At 31.1% G+C, this 23,916-nt stretch overlaps 1 protein-coding gene across 6 annotated transcripts in view; it reads right to left on the bottom strand.

Annotated features, from left to right (window-relative positions):
* LOC129920559 (paired box protein Pax-6) overlaps positions 1-18,260 on the bottom strand; it is a 42,520-nt gene extending 24,260 nt beyond the window's left edge. For 3 of the 6 annotated variants that reach the window (XM_056001886.1, XM_056001888.1, XM_056001889.1), the window contains exons 1-3: positions 17,585-18,260; positions 13,015-13,266; positions 7,868-8,035 (exon numbers count right to left, since the gene is read on the bottom strand). In XM_056001886.1, the coding sequence (XP_055857861.1) occupies positions 7,868-8,035; positions 13,015-13,123 (277 nt within the window). In that variant the 5' untranslated portion in view covers positions 13,124-13,266; positions 17,585-18,260. The remainder of the gene's footprint in view (positions 1-7,867; positions 8,036-13,014; positions 13,267-17,584) is intronic. The other 3 variants (XM_056001887.1, XM_056001890.1, XM_056001891.1) reach the window with 3 other exon arrangements.
* Positions 18,261-23,916: the final 5,656 nt, after the last annotated feature.

Genomic DNA, 23,916 nt, shown 5'->3' with positions numbered 1-23,916 from the left:
ATGGTTTATAATATTTATTCAAAATTAATTGTTTTCTGCTCTGCAACACAAACCAAACACAGTGGTCAAGTTGGTCGGTTTTCGCGACGGGAGGAAGATATAATGTTTCGTAATTAAATGTGATTAATTTCCAAAAGAAATATTTAAATAAAATGATTTTTACCCAAAAAAAAAAAACAATATTTATTAAATCTAGCAAACAAAAAAAAGTTCTGCATCATGAAAGTAAAATCAATTCTCTTTGTTCTTTCGTATCCATGAAATATGTATTTACGAGACCTTATATATGTACCTCACTGTTAGTCATGCTAAATTTTGCTGGTGTAAAATTTATATTTTTTCTCGGTGTAAGATATAAAATACTATTAAATTGCACCACTGTTAGGGATCGCATTCATTGTATCAGTCACGTGAGCGTCTTTTAAGATGTTTGTACATGTACATATATTACCTTCAATTTAACATCTGATACTTTTTTACTTTTCTTGATATTCATTTCAGTTATTATGTGGTTTCACACCTTTTAGAATTGTTAGTGCATAGGGTTTCCCATTTTTAGGATTAAGGGGGTCGAAATGGGAGCTCAAATATTATAATAAGTGCTTTTACCTTCTTTTATATTATTCTTAAGGTTTTGCTTACGTATCTGTTCGAGTTCCAGATACAATTGAGATTTATTTTTGTAATTTATAGTCCAGTCAAAGTGCACATTTTACCTATACATTATTCGCAGAGTTCAAAATTTTCACTCACCTTTGTTTCAGTATTGAGAATGTTGCTAAAATCTTTATCCCCATTTTTACAAAAAAAAAAAGTAATTTAAGGTTAAATGTCAAAAATACTGGGGTTGAATTGCATACCTAAGGTGATTGGTGATAGTCACATTTGTGACAGTCAAATGTGATCAATACAAAAAAATTCCAGTCTGTGTATGAGATCACCAAGGAAAGGATTTTTATGACCTAAAAATTCAAAAAAAGGCAAATAAAAGGCAAAATAAAATGTATACATAGTTTAAAAAACTAAAAATCCCCTTTTATTACGCACTAAAAACTATAAACTAATTTAATTGACTTTTAGGAAATCGTAAGATCAAAAATTGTCGAGCACTTTGTTCAAACTTTTTAAAAGTACACGCAACAAAAAAAAGGCTCTACGCGTTTTGATCTAACCATTTCCTATAAGTCAATTACATTATTTTATTGTTTTAGTGCGTGATAGAAACGTATTTTTAGTTTTTTAAACAATGTATTTTATTTTTCACTTTTTAGTTTGTTTGCTTATTGAATCCATTCCACTATATAAAAGGGAACCATAAGTAATAATCGGAGCTTAAAGATCTTTACCAGCATAAGTCGTGTAGTCTGTGGCATACCTTTATACTGAAAATCTCCACAAGCGTCTGAGGCCACGTAAATGCCACAAATAACATTTTTTACATTACATGATCATGTGAGATGTGAGGACTTGTTAAAAATAAACTCCAAACTCTTAACGGAAAGCTGTATGCAATTGAATATAGCCATTTATGATTAACTTAGGGAAATCTGAATCATTCAAATTGTGTTTAAAAAAATAAAAACTAAGTCGTTGCTAACGGTCCGCTCGTGAATGTTTTTTAAATCATCGTTCATATTATAAACTGCATCTTCAATAAGACACGTTCAACATACGCTCCAAATCGACATACTAAACAGTAACATTTCCAAATTATTTTATCTGATGAATATAAGACATATTTGAGACTACATATCAATTGACCAAGTTTGGAATGTGTTCATTATGTCTATTTGAAACGCATGTTGATCATGTTGATCAAGCATGTGTGGAAGCTCCGTGAAGCCAGAACTGCGACCTCAAAATTTTTGAACCAAATTTGTCTAATTCGTTTGTCCACCGTTTGTCCATGTTTGTCCACCCAAAATTTTTTATGACCGGATTTTGGGGTCGAATACTGCTCTGTGCGATGTTGATTTTTTCTTGAGCAATTTTTGATAAGATTAATACAAAAAAGTTGTATATTATTGGTTATTGGTTACAAAAAAAAAATGTCGCAAAATTCATTTACGATAACTTGGAGGATCGGGCTCGATAAATTTATAAACATCGCATAGTTACCGGGTTCAAATATTGACACTTAAAAGCCCATTAAGATAAACCTATTGCGTTGCAACACCATTATAAAAATTAAAATATTTAAAGCTAAACTACTAAAGAATCAAATATATTGTTATTTATATTTGCGAAATTATTTTACTCTCCTAGATTGATGGTAAACCACGAAAACATCTGCACAAAGGAAATTGGGACAGAGTCTATGAATTCTGCTTACAGAGTTTGTCTGCGCTGGAAGAAATAGCTACGAAAAGACGTCGAAACTACATTCTTGATCAGGTATGACAAAAACTAATTTTGTAATTTCTATTTATGCAAATTAAAATCTAAGCACAACTAGAATTATCACAAGGTATTTTTTAGCAAAGAAAACAATTAGAATGAAATACAGATTTTATGGTAAGTGAAAATTACATTTTCTTTACCATTTAAATATACAGTATCGGGGAAAGCATTTCCAACGCTTAGTTTAATTAAACAAATTATTCAGTTTCACTAAAATATTAATCAATATGACAACAAATATTCATACATTTCGAAAGTCCAGTATTTTAAGAAAATGATATTGCATAGTTTTCAATATTATAACACCGGCACACAAAAAAAAAGTGCCATGTACCAGGAACCAGACCTATTTTTCTATATGTTTTTGGGCACGCTGAATCCGAATTTCAAGTCCGTTTGACCCTGCCAAGCTCCAGTTTTGAGTAAAATGCAAAACAGGAAGTTTTTTTTTCCTTTTTTGTTGTCTTTTCTACATTTTTCCTAAAACTGGAGGGTGACCGGGGAAAAGCGACTTGAAATTCGAATTCAGCGGGTCCAAAAACATATAGAAAGATAGGTCTGGTTCCTGGTACATACAACTTTTTTTTTTGTGTGCCGGTGTTATTATATTGAAAACTATGCAATATCATTTTCTTAATGTCATGACATGTCTCTGTCATCCCCGGCACACACAAAAAAAAAATTTCATGTACCAGGAACCAGACCTACCTTTCTATATGTTTTTGGACCCGCTGAATTCTAATAATCGTTGGTCCACCTCGAGTTCTATATACATACCAAATATTATCGTTTTTCCACCTTCCGTTTAGGAGCAATCCCAAAAACAAATTTTGCCCTGAAAAATTGAAATTCCCCTAAAATCCCCAAAAATCTATTTTTATTAAAAATTCAAACTGCTGTCGTTTGTCCACCTCGAGTTCTATACCAACAATCATCGTTTGTCCATCCTCTGTTTAGGAGATATTTCAAAAAGAATTTTTTTATAGCAACTCTCAAAAAAGTACACATACACCACAGTGTACCTCTACTAAAATTAAAAAGTCCTCAAAAATTATTATTTTTCAAAAATTCAATCGTTTGTCCACCTCGAGAAATGTATACAAACAAAAAATCATAGTTTGTCCACTCCACGTTTAGGAGATATTCAAAAAACAAAATTTGTACTGAAAATTTCAAAGTCCCATAAAATCTCCAAAAATTGACTTTTTTCAATATTTCAAATTTCTGTCGTTTGTCCACCTCAAGTTCTATACGTATACCATTTATTGGCGATTTTGTGGGACTTTGAATCTTTCAGTAGAAATTTTGTTTTTTGAATATCTCCTAAACGTAGGGTGGACAAACGATGATTTTTTGTTTGTTTACATTTCTCGAGGTGGACAAACGATTGCCGCTTGAATTTTTGAAAAATAATAATTTTTGAGGACTTTTTAATTTTCAGTAGAGGTACACTGTGGTGTATGCGTATTTTTGAGAGCTGCTATAAAAAAAAAAGAGTGTGTGTACACATGTACACGCGACTGAAGTTATACTTCTCATTCAGTATATGTAAATGAATTTCATTTGATATTTTTAATTTCTATTATTAAATTAATTAATCCACACATCGTTTTTTTACATTTTTATCAAGTGAACAATAAATTAATTCTTTCATCCTCCTTGCGTCTATGTAGTTTTCAATTTATTCTGTGAAATTTACACATGTTGTGCGGTTCAGAACGTACGGTATACGCTTAACGAAACTAAATGAATTGAGCATAAAATGTGCGATATGGTTATTTTATGAGAATTGTGTGTGCTTCAGCACTAGTAGTAGCAATATGGAACTTGCAGGGTTGCTACAAAGCTCAAAAGTGAGCTGAGCTCAGCTCACAGCTCAGCTCAAATTTTGAGCTAGCTGACTTTTGAGCTATGTACCATAGCTCAGCTCATTTGAGCTGAGCTGAAAGTCAGCTGAGCTGATGGTTCAGCTGAGCTGTTGGGTGAGCTAAAGTAAAGTGAGCTGAGCTGTGATGGGTGAGAGGATACATTGATTTTTATTTGGAAAGTATAATGAAATATGAAGATATTTTAAACTTTTATAAAACACCATAGCTCAAGATGTTTGGTTCTAGTTATTAATGGCATTATTTTAACACATGCATATTTTTATAAATAAAACAGATAATTTTTCTTTCTCTTGGTTTTTTTAACCCTAGAAAGATAATCATAATATACGTCTCAGAGACGTATGATTCTAAAAAAGATTTTTGGTCTTATGTTAACACTTTTTGTCATATTTATTTAACTCATTACTTAGATTATTTTAAAGAAGTGATATAATAAATCAAATCAATTTAACAAAAACCCAGAAATTTGAATTGAATTAGATAAAACAGTTCTTTACACGCCATACGTCTTACAGACGTAGATTATCTTTCTAGGGTTAATAGTAAATATATTTCTATTTTTTTAGTAAAATATTTCTTTTTTAATCATAAAAAAAATCAGGTACAATCCGGTTTTACGACTTTTTTCAAAATTCCGAGAAAATCGCGTTTGAAAGTTGGGGTAAATTTTTTTTTCGAAAAATCCCCGAATCTTTGAACGCTCCTGGAAGCTAAACCGCTTGAGAGCAATTTTTGGGAGTGGTGCCAAATGATAGCTTGTGTCATGGGCCTACGCTTTGCACATTATCAGATTTTTAAAAAATCGCCTTCCATGTTAAACCGCCACATCATGCCTTTTTTTTCAGAATCGGGCTTAACTTTTTTTTTACCTTTAAGTTCTCCTGGTTTGAGAACGCGTGTACCTACAGGGATGGAAGTTGTACCCAAATGTAGGTTAGAGTCCCCGCTACCTTTTGGCATCAAAAATTTTTTTTTTCATTTTTTTCAAAATTCCGAGACATAGGCGTTGGAAGGCTTTGATCTAGAGACAGGGGAGTGGTGCCATATGAAAGCTTATATTCTCAGCTACCCGAAAGTGGTATAATCCGGTTTTTCGATTTTTTTCAAAATTCCGAGAAAATCGCGTTTGAAAGTTGGGGTAAATTTTTTTTTCGAAAAATCCCCGAATCTTTGAACGCTCCTGGAAGCTAAACCGCTTGAGAGCAATTTTTGGGAGTGGTGCCAAATGATAGCTTGTGTCATGGGCCTACGCTTTGCACATTATCAGATTTTTAAAAAATCGCCTTCCATGTTAAACCGCCACATCATGCCTTTTTTTTCAGAATCGGGCTTAACTTTTTTTTTACCTTTAAGTTCTCCTGGTTTGAGAACGCGTGTACCTACAGGGATGGAAGTTGTACCCAAATGTAGGTTAGAGTCCCCGCTACCTTTTGGCATCAAAAAAATTTTTTTCATTTTTTTCAAAATTCCGAGATATAGGCGTTGGAAGTTGGGGCGCTCACTTTCAGCTCAGCTCACTTTCAGCTCAGCTCAAATGAGCTGAGCTATGGTACCTAGCTCAAATTTGAGCTGAGCTGTGAGCTGAGCTGAGCTGTGAGCTGAGCTGAAATGTTAGCTTTTTGCAACCCTGGCAACTTGCCACATGTTACTTGCCACATGCAACTTGCCACACGCAATTTGCCACATGCAACTTGCCACACGCAACTTGCCACACACAACTTGCCACACGCAATTTGCCACATGCAACTTGCCACACGCAACTTGCCACATGCAACTTGCCACATGAAACATGTAACTTGCTACGTGTTGTGTGTTTTATGTTTGCCGTACTGTGGCGTACTGCATTTTTAAATACTAAAGTACTGCGTACTCTAAAGGTGAAACGACAGCCCTGCTACCCAGGGTGATCGCGTCATAATCCCTTTGACATTCTTGTCAAAAAGTAAATTTTCATACCCACCCTCCCATAAGAAGTATAACTTCAAAAATTCTTTTTGGAATATCTCCTAAACAGAGGGTGGACAAACGATGATTTTTGGTATACGTAGAGAACTCGACGTGGACAAACGACAGCAGTTTGAATTTTTGATAAAAATTGATTTTTGGGGATTTAGGGGAATGTTTTTGGAATTGCTCCTAAACGGGGGGTGAAAAATAATAATTTTTGAGGACTTTTTAATTTTCAGTAGAGGTACACTGTGGTGTATGCGTATTTTTGAGAGCTGCTATAAAAAAATTCTTTTTGGAATATCTCCTAAACAGAGGGTGGACAAACGATGATTTTTGGTATACGTAGAGAACTCGACGTGGACAAACGACAGCAGTTTGAATTTTTGATAAAAATTGATTTTTGGGGATTTAGGGGAATGTTTTTGGAATTGCTCCTAAACGGGGGGTGAAAAACCATAATATTTGGTATGTATATAAAACTCGAGGTGGAAAAACGATTGCAGTTGGACTTAATATAAAAAAAAAAGAATTTGCTCTAAATTTTTTTTGAAGGGTGGACAAACGAAAATTTTGGGTGGACAAACATGGACAAACGGTGGACAAACGAATTAGACAAATTTGGTTCAAAAATTTTGAGGTCGCAGTTCTGTATGTGTGGACCCAGCTTAATATCTACTATCGTTTTAGAATTGTTCAATAAAATCAAATTATTTATTTTTTCAACTAAATATTATTTTAAAAAATTTTTCGCGTTAGTTTTTAAGAAAATTTACAAGAGCTTTTTTGTAGAGCATTGAATTTTATACAAGACAATTTAGGGGTAGCCTTTTTGATGAACCATTAAAAAGTTTTAAAATTCTAAAAACAAAACACAATACTCCATATAAATCATGTTGGAAATTGATTTGCCATGCGAAAGTACTTTATAATAATTATTAAGGGCTGTAACTTTTAAAGCATTTTTTTTTTCATAATTTGCAACATTATTTTCGATATACATATGAACAAAAAAAAAGTTTTTGAATAAGTCTAATGAACCTACTTATTATACATTATATGTATTTTGGTTTGGTCAAAGTCAAACCTCAAACCCAATCTACTTATACGAAAATTGAAAGAATGTCTTTAAACCAATTTGAAATTTTGTGATATTTCGAACTCAGTTAAACTTAAATTTGAAGTAAAGGTTATGTTCAACTTCCATATAACTAACTATAACTGCCCAAATGCAGCTATAGTAAAGTTATTTTAAAAATGAGAGGTGGTTAAATTGGGACTGCCTCGTTCGGCCTCAACCCACGCTGTGGCCACTGTACGCCTGTATACGTGTATCTGGAAAGGCGCGAATATGTTTATTTAAACGTTTATTTTTAATTAAATCATTAATTATTATTATTATATACCAAGTAATTCTCTGATTTAATCAACTACAAAGCTTAAATTTTTTAAACCCTTAAACCTATGGCATCTAATCGTCGAAGTTTTCCTACTTCACTACTTAGCAATTATCTAATAAAAATCAAGTCTTGAAAATGTATTTTACCTATTTAGTTTGAATTGTTTGTTTTTATTATTTTTGGTAAAATTTAAAATTGCTAAAAAAAATTAGTTCTTAAAGTGTAACATACATTCATCATCAGTTAAATGGTAATAAGTTGTCGCTGCAAAATATGACGACGATGATGATGACGATGACGAGTGTGTCGGAGTAGAGGATGATTCGGCCGTTGTTGTATCCACAGCAGCAACTTTTCCTGTACCCATATACTGTAGATTTCTCATGGCAATGACATTGTCTATAAGTAAACAAATAAAAAATATTGTTTTGTTTAAAATAAAATATTTTTTTTCTTAAATAAGGTTTTATTCATTTATATGTGATTCTATTTAAATTCTTTTTTATTAAGGATGGAAACAATGTTATAAGTTTTTTGATTAACATATTTTGTTGTTTTCTTTTAGCATAATGCCATTGCCGAAATTTAATTAGTTTTTGTATTTACTTATTTACTTATTACCCGAATAAGGGAAAGCTGGGTCTAATGTTTAGTGAGTTGGTTTTTATATATTAATCTGTTTAATAATAGCTTCAAAACTAGTGATTATAATATGACAAATGAGGTATTATTTTTAGAAGTGTCTAGCTTATTAAATATAGTTAAATGAAATATGACACCTCCTAGAGGTTAAAGTCATGAAATAATTTGTTTGAATTGACTACAGCACAGCACAGTATGTTTGTTCAACTCTTCCATCTAATTTCTTAATTATTTTTCATAATTTAAAAATGAGAAATCGTTGGAAGCGTCTTGTTCGTTCGCTTGTTATGGGCTATATATTAATTTTATTATGGCGCCCTCTAGAAGCACAAAAGTCAAATATTTAAAAAAAAATGTTAATAATGTAGGTACCTACAACAGGTCATAGCCGAAAATATTTAAATACAGCAAAAAAAACTCTATTACATTTTTCAAAAATTAAAATTTCAAAGAACTCTAAAACAGGAAAATTTTCACATAAGAAATTCAGCAATTTATGTGGTATGTATTGTCTAAGTATTAAATAGACTACTACTAAGGCAAAGCCTAATGTAGGGTTATGTGTTTGACTAGTAGGTACCTACAAGGAGAAAAAAGGGCATCTTAAAATAAGATGATATTCACCATAAATCCAGCCCTGTTACGATGTCAGCTTAAAATAAGTAGAAACCGCTTAAATTCTGTTAAATTCAATATGACTTTATTTCATTTCATTTGAATAAGAATTTTCATCTTAAAAAATCGACAAAAATAGAAATTTTAAAAACTATTTATCAGACTTTATCTTTAGTTGCAGTTTATCATAGGTATTTATTTCCAACAGAGAGTGTCTTACCGTCAGGCACTGGCACTCGCCTATTGACCCAACTGTTGTTACTAATATGTAAGGTCTTGTTCTTTACCTTAATAACTTTACAATTATTATCTAATACATTTTTTTACAAGAAAGTTGACATATAAATAATTTTTAGATAATTTTTTTTAAAAAAAGCACACAACCTATATTCTTATGACGTTATCACGTAAAATTATCTTCCGTAAACCGACTTTAAGGAGAACCACTTTTTTTACTTATTAATGTTTTTGAAGGCTTCGACCCTGGTCTATAATCTTTGTAAGTGCGTTTAAAAAATGTTGATATCTCTTTTGGCTGCTCAGATTTTAATTTTTAAGGCTGTTAATTTTTTCCTGCTCAAGAGCCCAATTTTCTTCGAGAAATGTATGATAAACAAAGTGTTTTATTAAATAATTTTTAAAATAACTTTAAGCAAAAAAATAATTTACTCGCATGGCAGTGGAGTTAATTCTTCATTAGTTTTACGAATCAGAAGAAAAAACAATTTCCTTTGGTATTCTTATGGGAAATAAAAAAGTGCGATGCGGAAGTAGGTACTTAACATTAATATTCAGGGCTCAAATTTTCAGGAACCTATTTTTTGAGCCTGGTTTCGATAAAATCGAAACGCCCTAGAAACGCCCTAGAAAACTTCGCCGTCGGAGGAAGAGAAACAAGCCCCCCAAGCCTTCAAAATCATGTTTTTATTTATCTGATTTCATCATAATGTAAGTAGGTACATGACTAACTGAAACTTGTTCGTAAATCTTAGAGATTTAGGGCAGCTCAAATGCTTGAGCCCCCTCCAAATTCTGAAACGGCTGTTTGTGTTTGTTTGAGTAAAAGGCTTAGCTGACGTTGAGGGTTGAGGTAAATTTTTTTTCGAATTTTAGTCCAATTGGAAATTCTTCAGATCTAGTATTTAGTATTTTGACGTCGAATAACATCACCGTTAAATTTTGCAAACTTCTAATGCAAGCTCAAAACTCTGTATTTTATCGTATATTTACTTTTTTTTTCTAAAAATAATATTTTTCTCAAAGATATTGGAAATTGAAATTTTTGAAATCTCAAAATCTTAGTTGTCAACATATTTAATGAATTCTTTAAGCAAATTCCAGTTTCGACTCCTGATTTGGATTAAAAGAGCAACATATTACGAAAAAATATATATTTGGGATTAAACATCAAAAAGAATTTAATTAAAAAAATTTTCAGTTCAGCATTTCAGTTTTTGCGCATTCACTTGCCGAAAGTGAAGTTATTGGTGTTCTGCATTTTTTTTCAGGTTTTTTAATCGAATTCAATTCACTTTGTTTCTGTTCGTGAATTTTGTGCTTTTTTTGATAAATCTACAATTTTTGGACAAAATACTATCAAAACTTATATTTTTAATGTTTTGTAACATATAGGTATGAGGCAAGAAATATCATAATTCATCACTGCCTCTGTGTTTGCAACCTTATTCGCTTTAAACTTTAACTAATTCATTGGTATTAATAATATTTGCATTTACGTTTACATACCTACATACATAAGTATTTGATTTGTCTCACAAAATGTGTCTTCTTATTTTATCTTTTAAATTCTGCTTTTTTGCCATTAAAATTGCCAAAAAAAATTGCATCCAAGTGCAAAGCAGCAGTACTTTCAATTTAGAAACAAAATAAAAATGATGATCCTTTAGTTTTGACAATTCGAAGCAATTTCGAAGTTTTCGAAATCGATCGAAAAGAAGAATATGATATTTCTTTTCACGTGAAATTGAAAAGTGATTTTAATTCACTTTCGGTCGAATTGCGGAATATGGGCGTTTATATCGAAAATAGGAAATAGTAACAGAGTTTTGAACTTTAATAATCAAAATTTTATCAAAAATAAAACAAAACCGACTTCAATGGATGAAAACATGGGTTTTATGGTTTTTCTCATAGTTCCTATAGCCAGAACTAAACGAAATGGGACCACACTGCAGGCACCAGCTTACCAATACAAAAAGAATTATCAAAATTGGTTCACTCAGTCCAAAGTTATGAGGTAACAAACAAAAGAAAAAAAAAATACAGAAAAAAAATACAGACGAATTGAATACCTCCTCTTTTTTAGGAGTCAGTTATAAAAACTGTCAAGTATTAACATTTTTATCCACATATTGTGCATATCAAACCTAGTTTATACTTATTAATTTCATATAGTTAGTATTTACTTTTTTATGCATATGGACCAAAGCTATGAAAAACCGAAGTTATGCAGGACCGAAGTTATGAACACCCTTTTTTTTCATTAAAAGAAAAGAATTGCACCTATGTTTATGAAAAAAAAAAATTGAACGTGCCATTCCTCAAACATTTGAAAATATTTATTTTTTAAGGATTTGTGTTTTTGAACCAAACTATCTAAAATGTTTGAACCAAGTTCAAGTTCCCGGAAGGAGGTCTCCAAAAAAAAAAAACATCAAATTTTATTTTCAGACAAAAGAATAATTATTTATTTAAGTAAAATAAGAGCTTAATTCAAAGGAGAATGCCTAAAAATATATGGAGAAAAACGAAAATTTTGGGTGGGCAAACATGGACAAACGAATTAGACAAATTTGGTTCAAAAATTTTGAGGTCGCAGTTCTGGCTTCACGGAGCTAATGGTTGGAGGATATTTCACTGAAAAGTTACCTGCAATAAGGAAGTAAGCGAATCTGTGACTTTGAATAACTTGATATATACAAATTTAAAATAACACCAGTTTTTAATTAATTTTCGGAAGAATTTATTAGCTTAGTTTTTGATGACTGTTTAAAGACTTATGATAAATTGATTTTTGCCATTAAAAAAATAACTTTGCAGTTCCCATTGATGCTTTCTAAAAACAACAAATGTCAGTAGGCGTGTTTTTTGGGAAAGCTATCCGCTGTAGGATTTCCTAAATATTACCACTGAACAAAAATGTATGTACGCAGGCACCAAGAAAAAGGAAAACGCAAACTAATACACTTCTATTCGCAGCTTGGTTTAGCTTCTATTCTTATCGTCAGCTGCGTTTTGTTTTTTGTAACTCATTTAAACGCCATTTGCAGATACGGATAGCAATGCCAATAAAACACAGCTAAAGTCTTCAAAGTGAACAGTTTGACGTTTAAGAAATGTTTGACTACGTGAAATAAAATTGTTGGTTTATACAACCTTCAATAAAAACGAGATTAAACATCTTCAAGTTGTTTAAAAGTTATAAGTACTCTCTGTATTCTCGATTTCAAATGATTTTTGAATTTGTGAAAACCCATAGATAATTGCGCTTTTCAGATTTTGGCAAGGGTTTGTTTGTTGTGAAACTCTCAAAAAAGAAATGATTCACTTGAATAAAAAATGCTCTTAGCTTAGATAACGAAATTTTTAAAAGTATTTTACCTGGGTGAAATTTTAAATTTACAAAAATAAAAAATTAGATTAAGACACAAATATTTCTAAAATAGGTTTAGAATAATATTTTATCGAAACTATATTTTTAGGTATTGATAAATAATTGGCATAAGCCACTGTTGCTATTTTTTTTTTAACTATTCAAGCCAATTACCTTTTTGTCTATAATAGCTTTTTACTTGCTTTTTGGGTTATTTTTTCTTTTGAAGAAAGAATTTTATGTTTAGGAATGACTGGTGAAAAACACTTAACTGAAATAACCTGAGCTGTGCATCATTAAGAATAATAGAATAATTTGGAAATGTTTACTTGTTGCTGAATTGAATTGTTTAACCTAGTGTGGGTCCAGCTTAAAATTAAAAACGACCCCTTCCCCTCCCATCTTTGCCGACTACCAGTAATAATAATTTCAGAGAATAATAATTTCAAAGAAATATTTTAAAAATTGAAACTCTCAAAAGGGCTTAAAAAACATTTGTATATCCTACCTTTACCTTTATGCGGTATTTCATCCAACGATGGTATCCTATCAATCATTGAACCGGACCATGGAGCAACCACAGCTCCCATAGCCGGTGTTGGTTGCAATGCAAACATTTGCACACTTGTTTAACTGCGATTAATTATCTTCTTATTTGTTATTTAGTTTTCTGAATTTCTATTTAACATTATTCACTTGGTTTCACTTTTTTTGTGGTTTTGTTTTTTTGGCCATTATTTATTATTAAATATGTGCCTAACTAGGAAACAGATAAAAAACATTGAATACAAATTATGAGGAAGAAACAATACATTTAATTACTATACTAACTATGTATCTTAAGGTATTGTAATTAATACAACTACTTGATATATATTATTTGACTTGTTCCCTTTGAATTTGTGTTTTATACAAGTCAATTAATATTTTGTGGGGAATAAACAAAGCAATACAAATAGAAAGATAGCTTACATATAAACAAAATAAATTAGTTTCTACAATTTTGTGGCATTTAATACTTAGTAAATAAAATTGAATTGAATTTCACTACATACTTATAACAAATATCAAAAGAAGAAGCAAGGCAGTTTTTTTTTACAATAAATGCGCAATAATAAATTTACACATTATAGTGAACACAGTACGAGCATTAGGAAAATAGGGAGGGGTTTGAATGGAGATACATATGAACATTAGTTTTGAAGTTCTGGATTTTGAGTTGGGATGGAAGAACAGAGGCGGGTAACTCGTTCCAAGAAACTCAAAGAGGTTATATAGGAGCACCTGCCGTATACATAATACTACTGATTGGTCGCAAAATCTCCTTTTTGTTTCTCGCTACACCTCGCCGGTAAATTTACTTCTGTTGTAGCTAATAATAATTCAATAATAATTAATTTTTTACTCAATTGTCACAGTAGATTGTCTCATCACTAAGTTCTTTGTTTTATTTTTCTAATATGTACCTACTGTAAAGTGGGGTTATTTTATTCGCAGCATAAATACACTTTTCCATAAACTTAGGGAAAAAGTTAAGTACAAATGACAATTTATTTTCAAAATATAAGCAATTTAAAAACTTTCTAGTTATTTCAAAAATTCACACCGTTTTTAACCTGTAACTCTCCTAAGTTTGCCATTAAGTTACCTTGGACTTGAGGCCACTGACGAAATCTGAAGGATATTCAGTCAAAATGAAATTTTGTTTTAATTTACCGAAAAATTAATAATAATAAGTAATAATGGCCGAACTTTTCGAATACATTGATTTTTTTCCTGAAGGCAATAAAATTACAATTTTAAATACGCTTAAAATATAATGCGCAAAATTTTAAAGAATTAAATTACTGAAATAGCTTTAGCATTTTACTAAATCTTATAAAATGTTGCGCTAATGCTCTTTGACTTACTAAAATGACTTAAGCGTTTTACTAAATCGTTTAAAATTCATTGAAAGAAATGCAATATTTTAAATAAAATTAATGGTTAAACGAAATTGAAAGGACAAAAAACCGTACTGGCACTAAGTTAACTGTGGGTCACAAAGTCAACACAATTATTGGTCACCCCATATATCGGTCATTTCATTAAAATGTAATATAATAAATATACATAGGTATATATGTATAAATGGCTAAACCAATTAACTTTTTAAAACATATAAACCTTTTTTTGAAATATTGATTTAACTATTTTAAAAAATGAATATGCGTTTAAGGCGAAAGTTTTAAATCATGTAGGTTTTTTTTCAGTATTGAATCCACGTTTACCGTATTGCATTTTACATTGCGTTTTTTCCCTCAGTATATTGGAAATACCATTGATAATGATTTTCGAAAAAAACCTTTTTCTATGAAAAGATTAACCTTATTCAAAAACTAGAAGTTGAATATTAAATTACAGAGCTTAATTTTTTGTTTATTAAGCATTTTCAGAGATGTAACCTTTGAAAGCAAAAATTAGCTCAAAAAAGAAAATGGTACAAATTAAAAAATATATCATTTTGCGATTAGTTATGATAGAGCTTTCATGGATCAGAATACACCGACCTGCGATGTTAAGGTCACTAGTAGCTACGAATGCATCAGTAAGGGCTTTTTGAAGTAAATAACTCACTAAGATTTAAATTTGTTGATTCAAAAATATTGTCATGGATTTACTATATCAGGTCATTCATCATTCATTTCTTGGAACATAGTCTTTTTTGTCTTATAATTTTCTGTCCGATGTTGTATAAATCTTTTTTCAAAGAGTCTTCGGAAAACGATATCTAATGGTAGAATATCCCAGTGTGAGCTATAATCTTCTGATGGCGCGCATTCTTACGAGAGTCCCACATGTCCCACATAAAACAAAATAAAAACAAAAAACTATCCTTTTGTTTAAATCCAGCTTTTTTTCCGTGTCTCATAATAAATGACTTACGTATCAATTGGTCGAAAAAAAAAACAGTATAGGTTGATATTTGATACACACAAGATTTTGACAGGGAAACAGGTGTAACAAGGTGGAAAATTTTTATGTGACAAGTTCTTACTTTTGTGTTTGTAATCCATATGAAATTTCGGACCAAGAGTCATAGATTTCAAGCGACTTAATTTTTCCAGAAAAAAAACTACCTATGCTATAAGGTAGGAAGAAAAAAGGTTGAAATAAAATTGGAACTCTAGCATCTGTAGAACGCATCAGTAAAACGATCACTGTTAAAATTGAATAATTTCAAGAAAATCTAATAGCACTAACTCCCCGATTCTCCTCTGAGGATTACAATGATACTATTGGATGCCTTGTCAATTCTTCGCAAGAGGCATTACCCCGAAAGCCTGAAGATTGTGAAGGCTGGGATATAACCAAGAGCTCTGTCGTCATTCGCACTAACAATTCTGTCTTAAAGTTAAGCCAAGTAATTACTTGATTGGCGATCGACATCTGATAAATAGAAACTAAGACTATCTGAATTTTTAAAGGAAGTGTCCTTGCATTTCGGCTATTTCTTCCGAATGGAAACGGCCTCCCTTTTTTTTGTTCAAAAAGTAACAAAAAGAAGCTAAAATTTCCAGTATTTCAGTTTGAAAGGTAAAAAATAAACTCGATTTAGGTAATCCCCAAAATTCCATGAGATAACTCAGCATTGACTGAATTGAAGCTTTTGATTATATTCTCTCCAAAAGTTGTAAGCCCTGTGCTTCAAAAAAACAAAAACATAATTCACGCACCTATAAGTACAGTAGTTGCTATAGAAAAGAAATTGCTTAGGTACCTTCACAAAATTGAGACGAGGAGAGATTAAATAAGTGAATTTTAATGGTACCGACTTAACCAGCGCAGCGCCAGCGTTTTATTGAAAACCATTTTATAGCTCGGGAGCTCAGATTTTGATGACCATAATATATCCAATAATCCAAAGACGGCATCGACTAATTCAGGTGGCCGACCTTTCACTTCATATCTATAATATACCTACTTATTAAAAAATACGTGAACACATATTTTGACTAACTTTTCGCCAATGCATTTAATTAATTTTTTTTTTATTTGAAGAATATGTATAGTTCTCCCTAGTCCCTACTACAATTCAGTGTTTGTGATTATATTTTTTGTTGTTTAAGCTATCTATGGTTAACAGCCTAACCCCTTGGCGATACAAGTATAGGTCACTGGTCAAAAATATTAAAATTTTGTGATGAATAAACCCAACTATACCTACTTACTTTTTCAAGGGTTTAGATACCGCTTGGGATATATTACTGTTAGGAAATGGAAACAAATTGTTTTGTATAGCTTCATGTAATAAGCCAAAACACAATATCTGCAATATAAGATATCTCAGACAATACAAGAGCTATCGGAAAGATTTAAACAGATTTTAAAATATCTAAACAATTGAAACAAAACCCCATAAACTGGTTTGTTTGCATGCTCTACCAGTAATATTTCAAAATCGGGATCTGAATGAATATTACTGACTCCGAATTATAGTTCAAATTATCAAAAACTTTGGAAACGTAGGTGTTTGGTTTATTCATCAAAAACTTCGATGACCAATGTAATAATACTTATCCATGAAAAGTCATAATCCAAATTAAAATTCCAGTGATATTTGTTATAGCAGATTGATGGACAGGATGGAAGGAACCAAACTATGTAAGTTTTAGTTTCATTTAACTATTTATTTTGGTAGGTAGGTTAGGTACCTATCTTAAATGAATTATTGTCTACAAACAACCAATTTTACACTAAAAAGACAAATAATATACCTAGTTGAAAAGAAAAAGTTCATAAACTTATTAATATAAACAGGTGTAAGTATGTTAACATATTGGTACGTATAAAAAACCGAGAGTTAGGCAGGTATTTAAAATTAAATTTTCATTTTTAAAAACACTTGTAGCACTCTTGTGACAGTTATGTCGTTTGCATTATTACGAAAACAAAAATGGGCACCCAAAAATGTGAACAATTTAACGTTAGATGATTTAAAACAAAAAAAAATAAAAAAAAAATAATAATAATAAAGAAAGCTGCTGCTGATTTGAATGACACACACTATAGGTACTGATTGAAAAACTAGATTATACTTTGTTGTTGTTGTTGATGCTGTTGTTGTTGTTGTTTGAATTATGAATTAAGCTCCTACAGGTGTTTGTTTTTTTGTTTTCCTTTTGTTAGCTTCTTTTAACTATTTTTTAACTTCATATAAATACATATTTTATTTTTTAAGAAATATTTGCAATTTTTCATGCTGTTTTCACACACAAAACACAGACACAATAATCTTAGACGCACAATGTCTTACTTCAACATCGAAATTTGTCTCGACGGCGACGACGTGTTGTCAATAATTTATAGGTAGGTAATTGATTAGAAAAACAAAAATCAAAAAATGGAAAATTAAGCAAAATATTGCAAACCAACGCCAACGGCAATTTCAATAAAAACGCGTTTAAACTCTGACGACAACGGTGACGGCAGAAAACGACGATAGCACCAAAAGAACATATCTACTAGCACGACGACGCTAAAACGCAAAATATGTTAACATATAATTGCTTTTGTTCCAAATTCTACGAACTATGTAAGTTAGGTTGAGTTTTGTAAAACCAACGTTGTTGGCTTGCGTACGAATTTGCAACGGGGACCCGGTACGGAATAACTGATATGGATACTGATACTGTTTCGTGTAGGTACAAACACTACCTTCATGACACACATCAATAAGTGTAGAGGTTTTTTGGGGTGAGCGTCAACCAGCCAGTTGATTCGTTCCGTAACTGTTTAAATTCTCATTGGATATTTTAGAAGGAATATACAGTTATTGAGTGCGTGAAAGAAAGAGAAAGACTGAGTGCGGATACGTAGAGAGCACGAGACTTTTTAATATCAACAGTACCCAGGGAAGTTTGTTTCACAAAAAGGGGCTTGGTTATAAATAAGATTTGTCTTTCCTTGTTTCACTTGGCATTTCAAACAGTACTGAGAGAGTAGATTGATTGTTTTATTCGTGGGAAGAAACATGGCTCTGTATTGTTTACTTTACACGGTGGCGCAGCAGAGACCAGGTCATATTGCATGCACGAATGAGCCTCTTCACTTTCTACCATTGGTGGAAAACTGGTTGTGTTTTTTATTTGTTTGGGGTTCTATTTTGTTTTTTTTTTTTTTTTTGGAAACCTTGTCCATGGATTCTTATTGTTGTTGTTATGCGGAATTTAGACCCAGTCACTCACAGGAAGACGGCAGTTTGCAGTTGTGAATAAAATGAGTGTGAATAGGTTATGATATTGGTATGGTGAGGAAAGGTAGAACAAGGCGCATGAAGAAAGGGTGTCAAAGTAACGGGAAACATTTTAATTAGTGTTATTTTTTACTTCGTTTTCTTTAAATTCATGAAACAGTAGGTATAAGTTAGGTAGATATAAATATAAAAAAAAAAAATTAATGGAAGCCAGAGCAACTTGCCCAACAAGGGCAGTGAAATAAAGTATAACTTACCAGCCTAAATATTCTCAAAATTAAAGAACCCGGAAGATCATGATCATGTTTTTTTTCTTTAGTTCCACGGTGGATTTACATCAATTACATACTTAGTTTTATAAATAGCGAAAACAAAATTATCTAATTTTTGCAGAATTTTGTTTCAACTGCTTAGTCTCCACTCCAGGTACAATCCGCGAGTCTTATGGAATAAGTAGGGGAAAGGTGCGAACAGTGAGACAATCCATTTTTCTCTTTTATGAAAGCTAGCACAGTAATGCTAGTTTGGGTCAAAACGTTTATTTCCCCATCTGCGTCTTTTAATTTTGTTCCGATTGAATTAAAGTTGTCCATTTTCCTACACCGGAAAATATCACACAAAATCAGGTGGAAGTAGTTTTTGGAGTGTTATGAAAAGAGTGTATAACACAAAAAAATCAGGTTAATGGACAGAACTTTTTTTTTACCAACATATGTATCAATATTTTATGTTCTTTCATTAAAAAAAATCATGTACTTAGAATTCCTTCTCGTTTTTTGTAATTTTATATTTTTTCAAAAAATGACAAAAAATGACATAGATTTTAAAAAAATCTATGATTTCAATATGATTTGGAGGTGTTTTTTCTTTCGTTTTCTTTTCGGCTTTTTTGTAACTTTCTTGAACAAATTTCGTATTGAAACTAACAGTCTTGGAAAAAATAGTATTCAATGTATTTTTTTGAACTTACTTTTTCCAATTGATGACTTTGAAATCGATTATATTTAAACAACGATTGATTGAAATAACTGGATTTAAAATTAAGTGTGCAATTCTAGCTTTCAAAAAAGGTAGCATTGATAAGAGTAAGTGTTGCCATTGCTTTTGAATATTTTTTTTGTGATTTGAAATAATTTTTTTAGAAATTTGTCACTCCCGCCTAAACGGGGGGAGATAGATCCACCCTCCGAAAACAAAATATGATTCTATTCAACACTTCTACAAAAAAAAACCGTTATCAAATCTCGGCGCCTAAGTTATCGTATTATAGTACTCGCGCCTTGCGTTGATATAAATTTTTCAAAAAAAAAAAAAAAAAAAAACACATTTACGGGGATATATCTCGAAAAAAAATCTAATCCGGTTTTGGTAAAAATGGATTATTATTGCTGAGACATTCAAGAACAAAAGCTCGTTTTTAGTTTTTGTCGTCATTTTAGGTCAAACTTAAACTTGTTCAGGATCACGGTGGGGTATTTTCTAAACGCAACATTGTAGAAATTTGATTTCTTTTTAATCAACAGATGAATTTATTGCTAGGTTGACAAATTTACTTCAAAAATTCTAAAAAAAATTCAAATTGAAGTTTTTTTGACGGTTTTTTAAAAACATTTTTAGAATTTTTATTAAGTTTGTTGTTGTTCATTTATTTTGTAATTAAGTACTAATTTAGTTAAAAAAAAACAGAAAACCGGATCTAAAAATATCTTGTCATTTTCGAGAAATTAACAAAAAACCAAAACTACTTTTTTCAAAGAAATCTCTTTTTTTTGACGTGTGTATGGCGCCCGCCGCGCCGCCCATAGACTATTTAGCTTTACAAAAAGGTATACCACGTTATTGTAGGTGTATCTAACCGTTGGTTCTTAATAATTATTTTTCTAAATTAAGTCATTTTTTTTAAATCTGCCCCTGTTGGCTAAACGGTTGGTAATTAGACAAACTTTCAACTTGCTTTCTCACTTCAAAAGACATTTATAATACAAAACATAAAACGCTTTATCTTTAGACTAAATTGCAAAATCAACGCAAGAAAATTTCAAACATAATTTAAAAATTGATGATATTAAAAATAATAACGAAGAAACAATAATAAAAATTATTTTTTTCTTAAGTGGAGCGATTGAATATAATACAATTTTAAAGTTCAAGTGACCTCAACTCCAGAGCGTTTATTATTTTTTCTTCGTTATTATATCAGCATTACCACGGGTATGTATACATTTTCTAAGTGTCTGAATTTAAACGAATTCCCTTAGAATATTAAAATTGAAACTATATGTATTCATGCTGTGAGTTTTATAAGTGTTGGTAAACATCGACCAATATAAGGCGTCTTAGTAAGGGGCCGGTTGTAGCGATCAGGAAAAATATTCAAATAGATATTTTGTGATGTTTTAATTCGATTTGAAACACAAATGCTATACCAATCGATTATAAATGACTCAAAGAATTTTTTTCAAAAAGAAAATTTACAATAGAACAATTTATTTTTTGTTTAAATTGTATTTATTTGTTTTCCTGACGCAAATTCATTTTTCGTGCCAGCTGATTGACATTTGAAACAAAATGAAACAAATCGTTCTCCTGAAGTGTTTCAATTTTTTCCTGTTCCACTGCACACGAAAATTTTTTTTGTGTGTATTTTAATCAGGAAAAGAAGAGAGAAGGTACATTTTGTGTGTATCAATGACGTAAGTTTTCCTGATCGCTATGAACAAGAATCAGGACAGGAAAAAATATCAAAAAAAAAAATGTTATAACATTTTTTATCTACGACATATCGTTTAGAAGATATCGTTGTTTTAAAATGTGTCAAATGTCGAAAATATCGGTTTTTTACCTATACCTAACTCTTAAACGATGAGTCCTATCGAAAAGTTGTCTTTGAAAAACTGGTAAATAATGTGCTCCTTTATGTAACTACCTTTTTTGTTTTTTTTTTTTGTTAAAGTAGTCTTTCAAAAAGAAAAAAAAAAAAATGTTTGATTTGTTTAAAATTCCAAAATTGCAAATTGCATTTGCGACATTAAAACTTGAATAACTTTTCATGCACACATGGGACTTTTGACATTTTACTTAAATCGACATTTAAATGCTCTGTACCAATTTTCAGCTCTATGCGAATTATTTCTATGTTGAATGTCTATTTTGACCGGACTTGAATGTAAAATACCTACAGAATAATTCAGAAATAGAAAAATAGAAATAGAACCAAATTAACTATTAAATAGTCAATTTTAACTATTAAAATAGTTATATGTGACTATTTAAATAGTTAATAATGACTATTTAATAGTCAATAATGACTATTTAAAATAGTTATCTCGGTTTTAGCTATTAAAATTGTTATTTTTTTTCTCTGTGTAGGTATACTTATATAATAACTTTTCAATAAAAATATCGTTAAAGCCTTAAAATGGAGTTTAAAAAATATGTATAGGTACAGTATAGTAATATAGTTACAAGTAACATATCTGCATTCATAACATAACCTACCTAGCTCTCTAAGGAGCGTTTATGTGGAACTAATGCCTCTTATTCCAATCAAGAACTTCTTTCAAGGCCGAAAAAAAGTTCAAAGACCTTGAATTATCGAGGATTGGGGTAGTGTTTGTTACCTTCCTACGTTTTCTTGATTCTTTTCTTACTGTTTTCTCATTGACCTACATACAAAATAAATCTGTCGTAGGTTATATTATGTTATCAATATACCAAAGCAAAATCCGTCACCAGTTTTAGTCACCAATGGGGGAGATGTTTCTATTTTATGTTACAAGATTTGTCTTTCTTCTAAGGGAGGTTAGTATGTAGGTATGTATATCAATTTTTCTGGAGTTTCGTCTGTTCTTTTTTTTCACCAACTTTCGAAGAATAAAAACGTTTTCATCAATTAATACCTATCAAGGTACAAAATTATTTAGGTACCCACTTACCAATAACCTCCGTTCCTTATTATGATAATAATAGTTCTCCCCCAAAATGTTTACCTTAAACATCATACTGTAATATCGTTGAAAGAGACAACTCGAATTCTGAAAACGAGACAAATGGCATAGGAGGAGCAAAAAAAGGTGTGGCTTTGTTAAGTACTTCCTCCTTCTTATTTATGTCAAATTGGGAATTGAAAAACCACAAACAACTTTTATTAAAAGGTTGCGAATTTAGACGAAGGCAATGGAAGTGGAACATGGAAGTATTTCCTTACTTGCACTCGTTCTCAATGCCAATTAGCTCCGCCTATTTCGGTGCTTTTTAACAGATGCTTTAAATGAAATTCCGTTTTGCAGAAAACGAAGAATTCACTTATCTGCTACGTAGTGTACGCTACGCACGCTTAAGCAGAAAAAATAAAAACAAAAAGAACAAAACATCCTTATTTGCTAGCTTATGTGTAGGTATTTCGCTTTTTTTGAGATGAAAACACATTGGAACATAGGCCAGAAAGTCAATACTTGTGATGATATTCTTTCTAATAGTATTTAACATCTCATCGGCAGACGGACGAAAGATTTTATTTTGGAATAACCTATGATATTTTTAGGTAAACTGTAACTGGTAACTGCACTCAATTCTCAGTTACCTACGCTGATTGCAAATAGACATTTTACCTGTTAGACCTGTGCCAAACAAAAATTCTGCCAATATCTTTTTTAAGGCCCTTTTCAAGAGAGCAGTTTGTTTAAGCATAGGAATTATGCAATTAATTTGAAGTTTCCCTTGGTCAGGGGCAAACGCAGAAAAAACATTGGGGGGGTTAGTATCAAAAAATTAACTAACTATTATTTGTAGGTATTATTAATCAGCCCTGTTGTGATTTCACGTGGACAATTTTTTACTCGATATATTTTTGTTCGGCCGGAATTAAAAAGCTATTGCAAGTTTCATCGGAAGGAAACTAGCATTTTCCGCTAAACTGTTTTTTTTTTCACGAAAATTTTAGTGAGCTGCTGAAGCGAAATGAAAAATTTTTAAGTTTCCAAGGTCAACATTCACATATAATAATAAAAAAAAAAATTCAAGAAAAAACATCAGAAAATAAGTTTTAAAGAAAATACAAAATAAAATAAATATCGTTCAAGACTTCTTTGTGCTATTTTTATATATAGAAAATTTTCGTTATGCTTCAGCTAAATACGAGGAGTTTTCGGGACGCTAACAACTTGTCGACCGCAA

Source organism: Episyrphus balteatus, chromosome X (genome assembly GCF_945859705.1).
Source record: "Episyrphus balteatus chromosome X, idEpiBalt1.1, whole genome shotgun sequence".
NCBI lineage: Eukaryota > Metazoa > Arthropoda > Insecta > Diptera > Syrphidae > Episyrphus > Episyrphus balteatus.
This window is presented reverse-complemented; position numbering and strand designations above follow the sequence as displayed.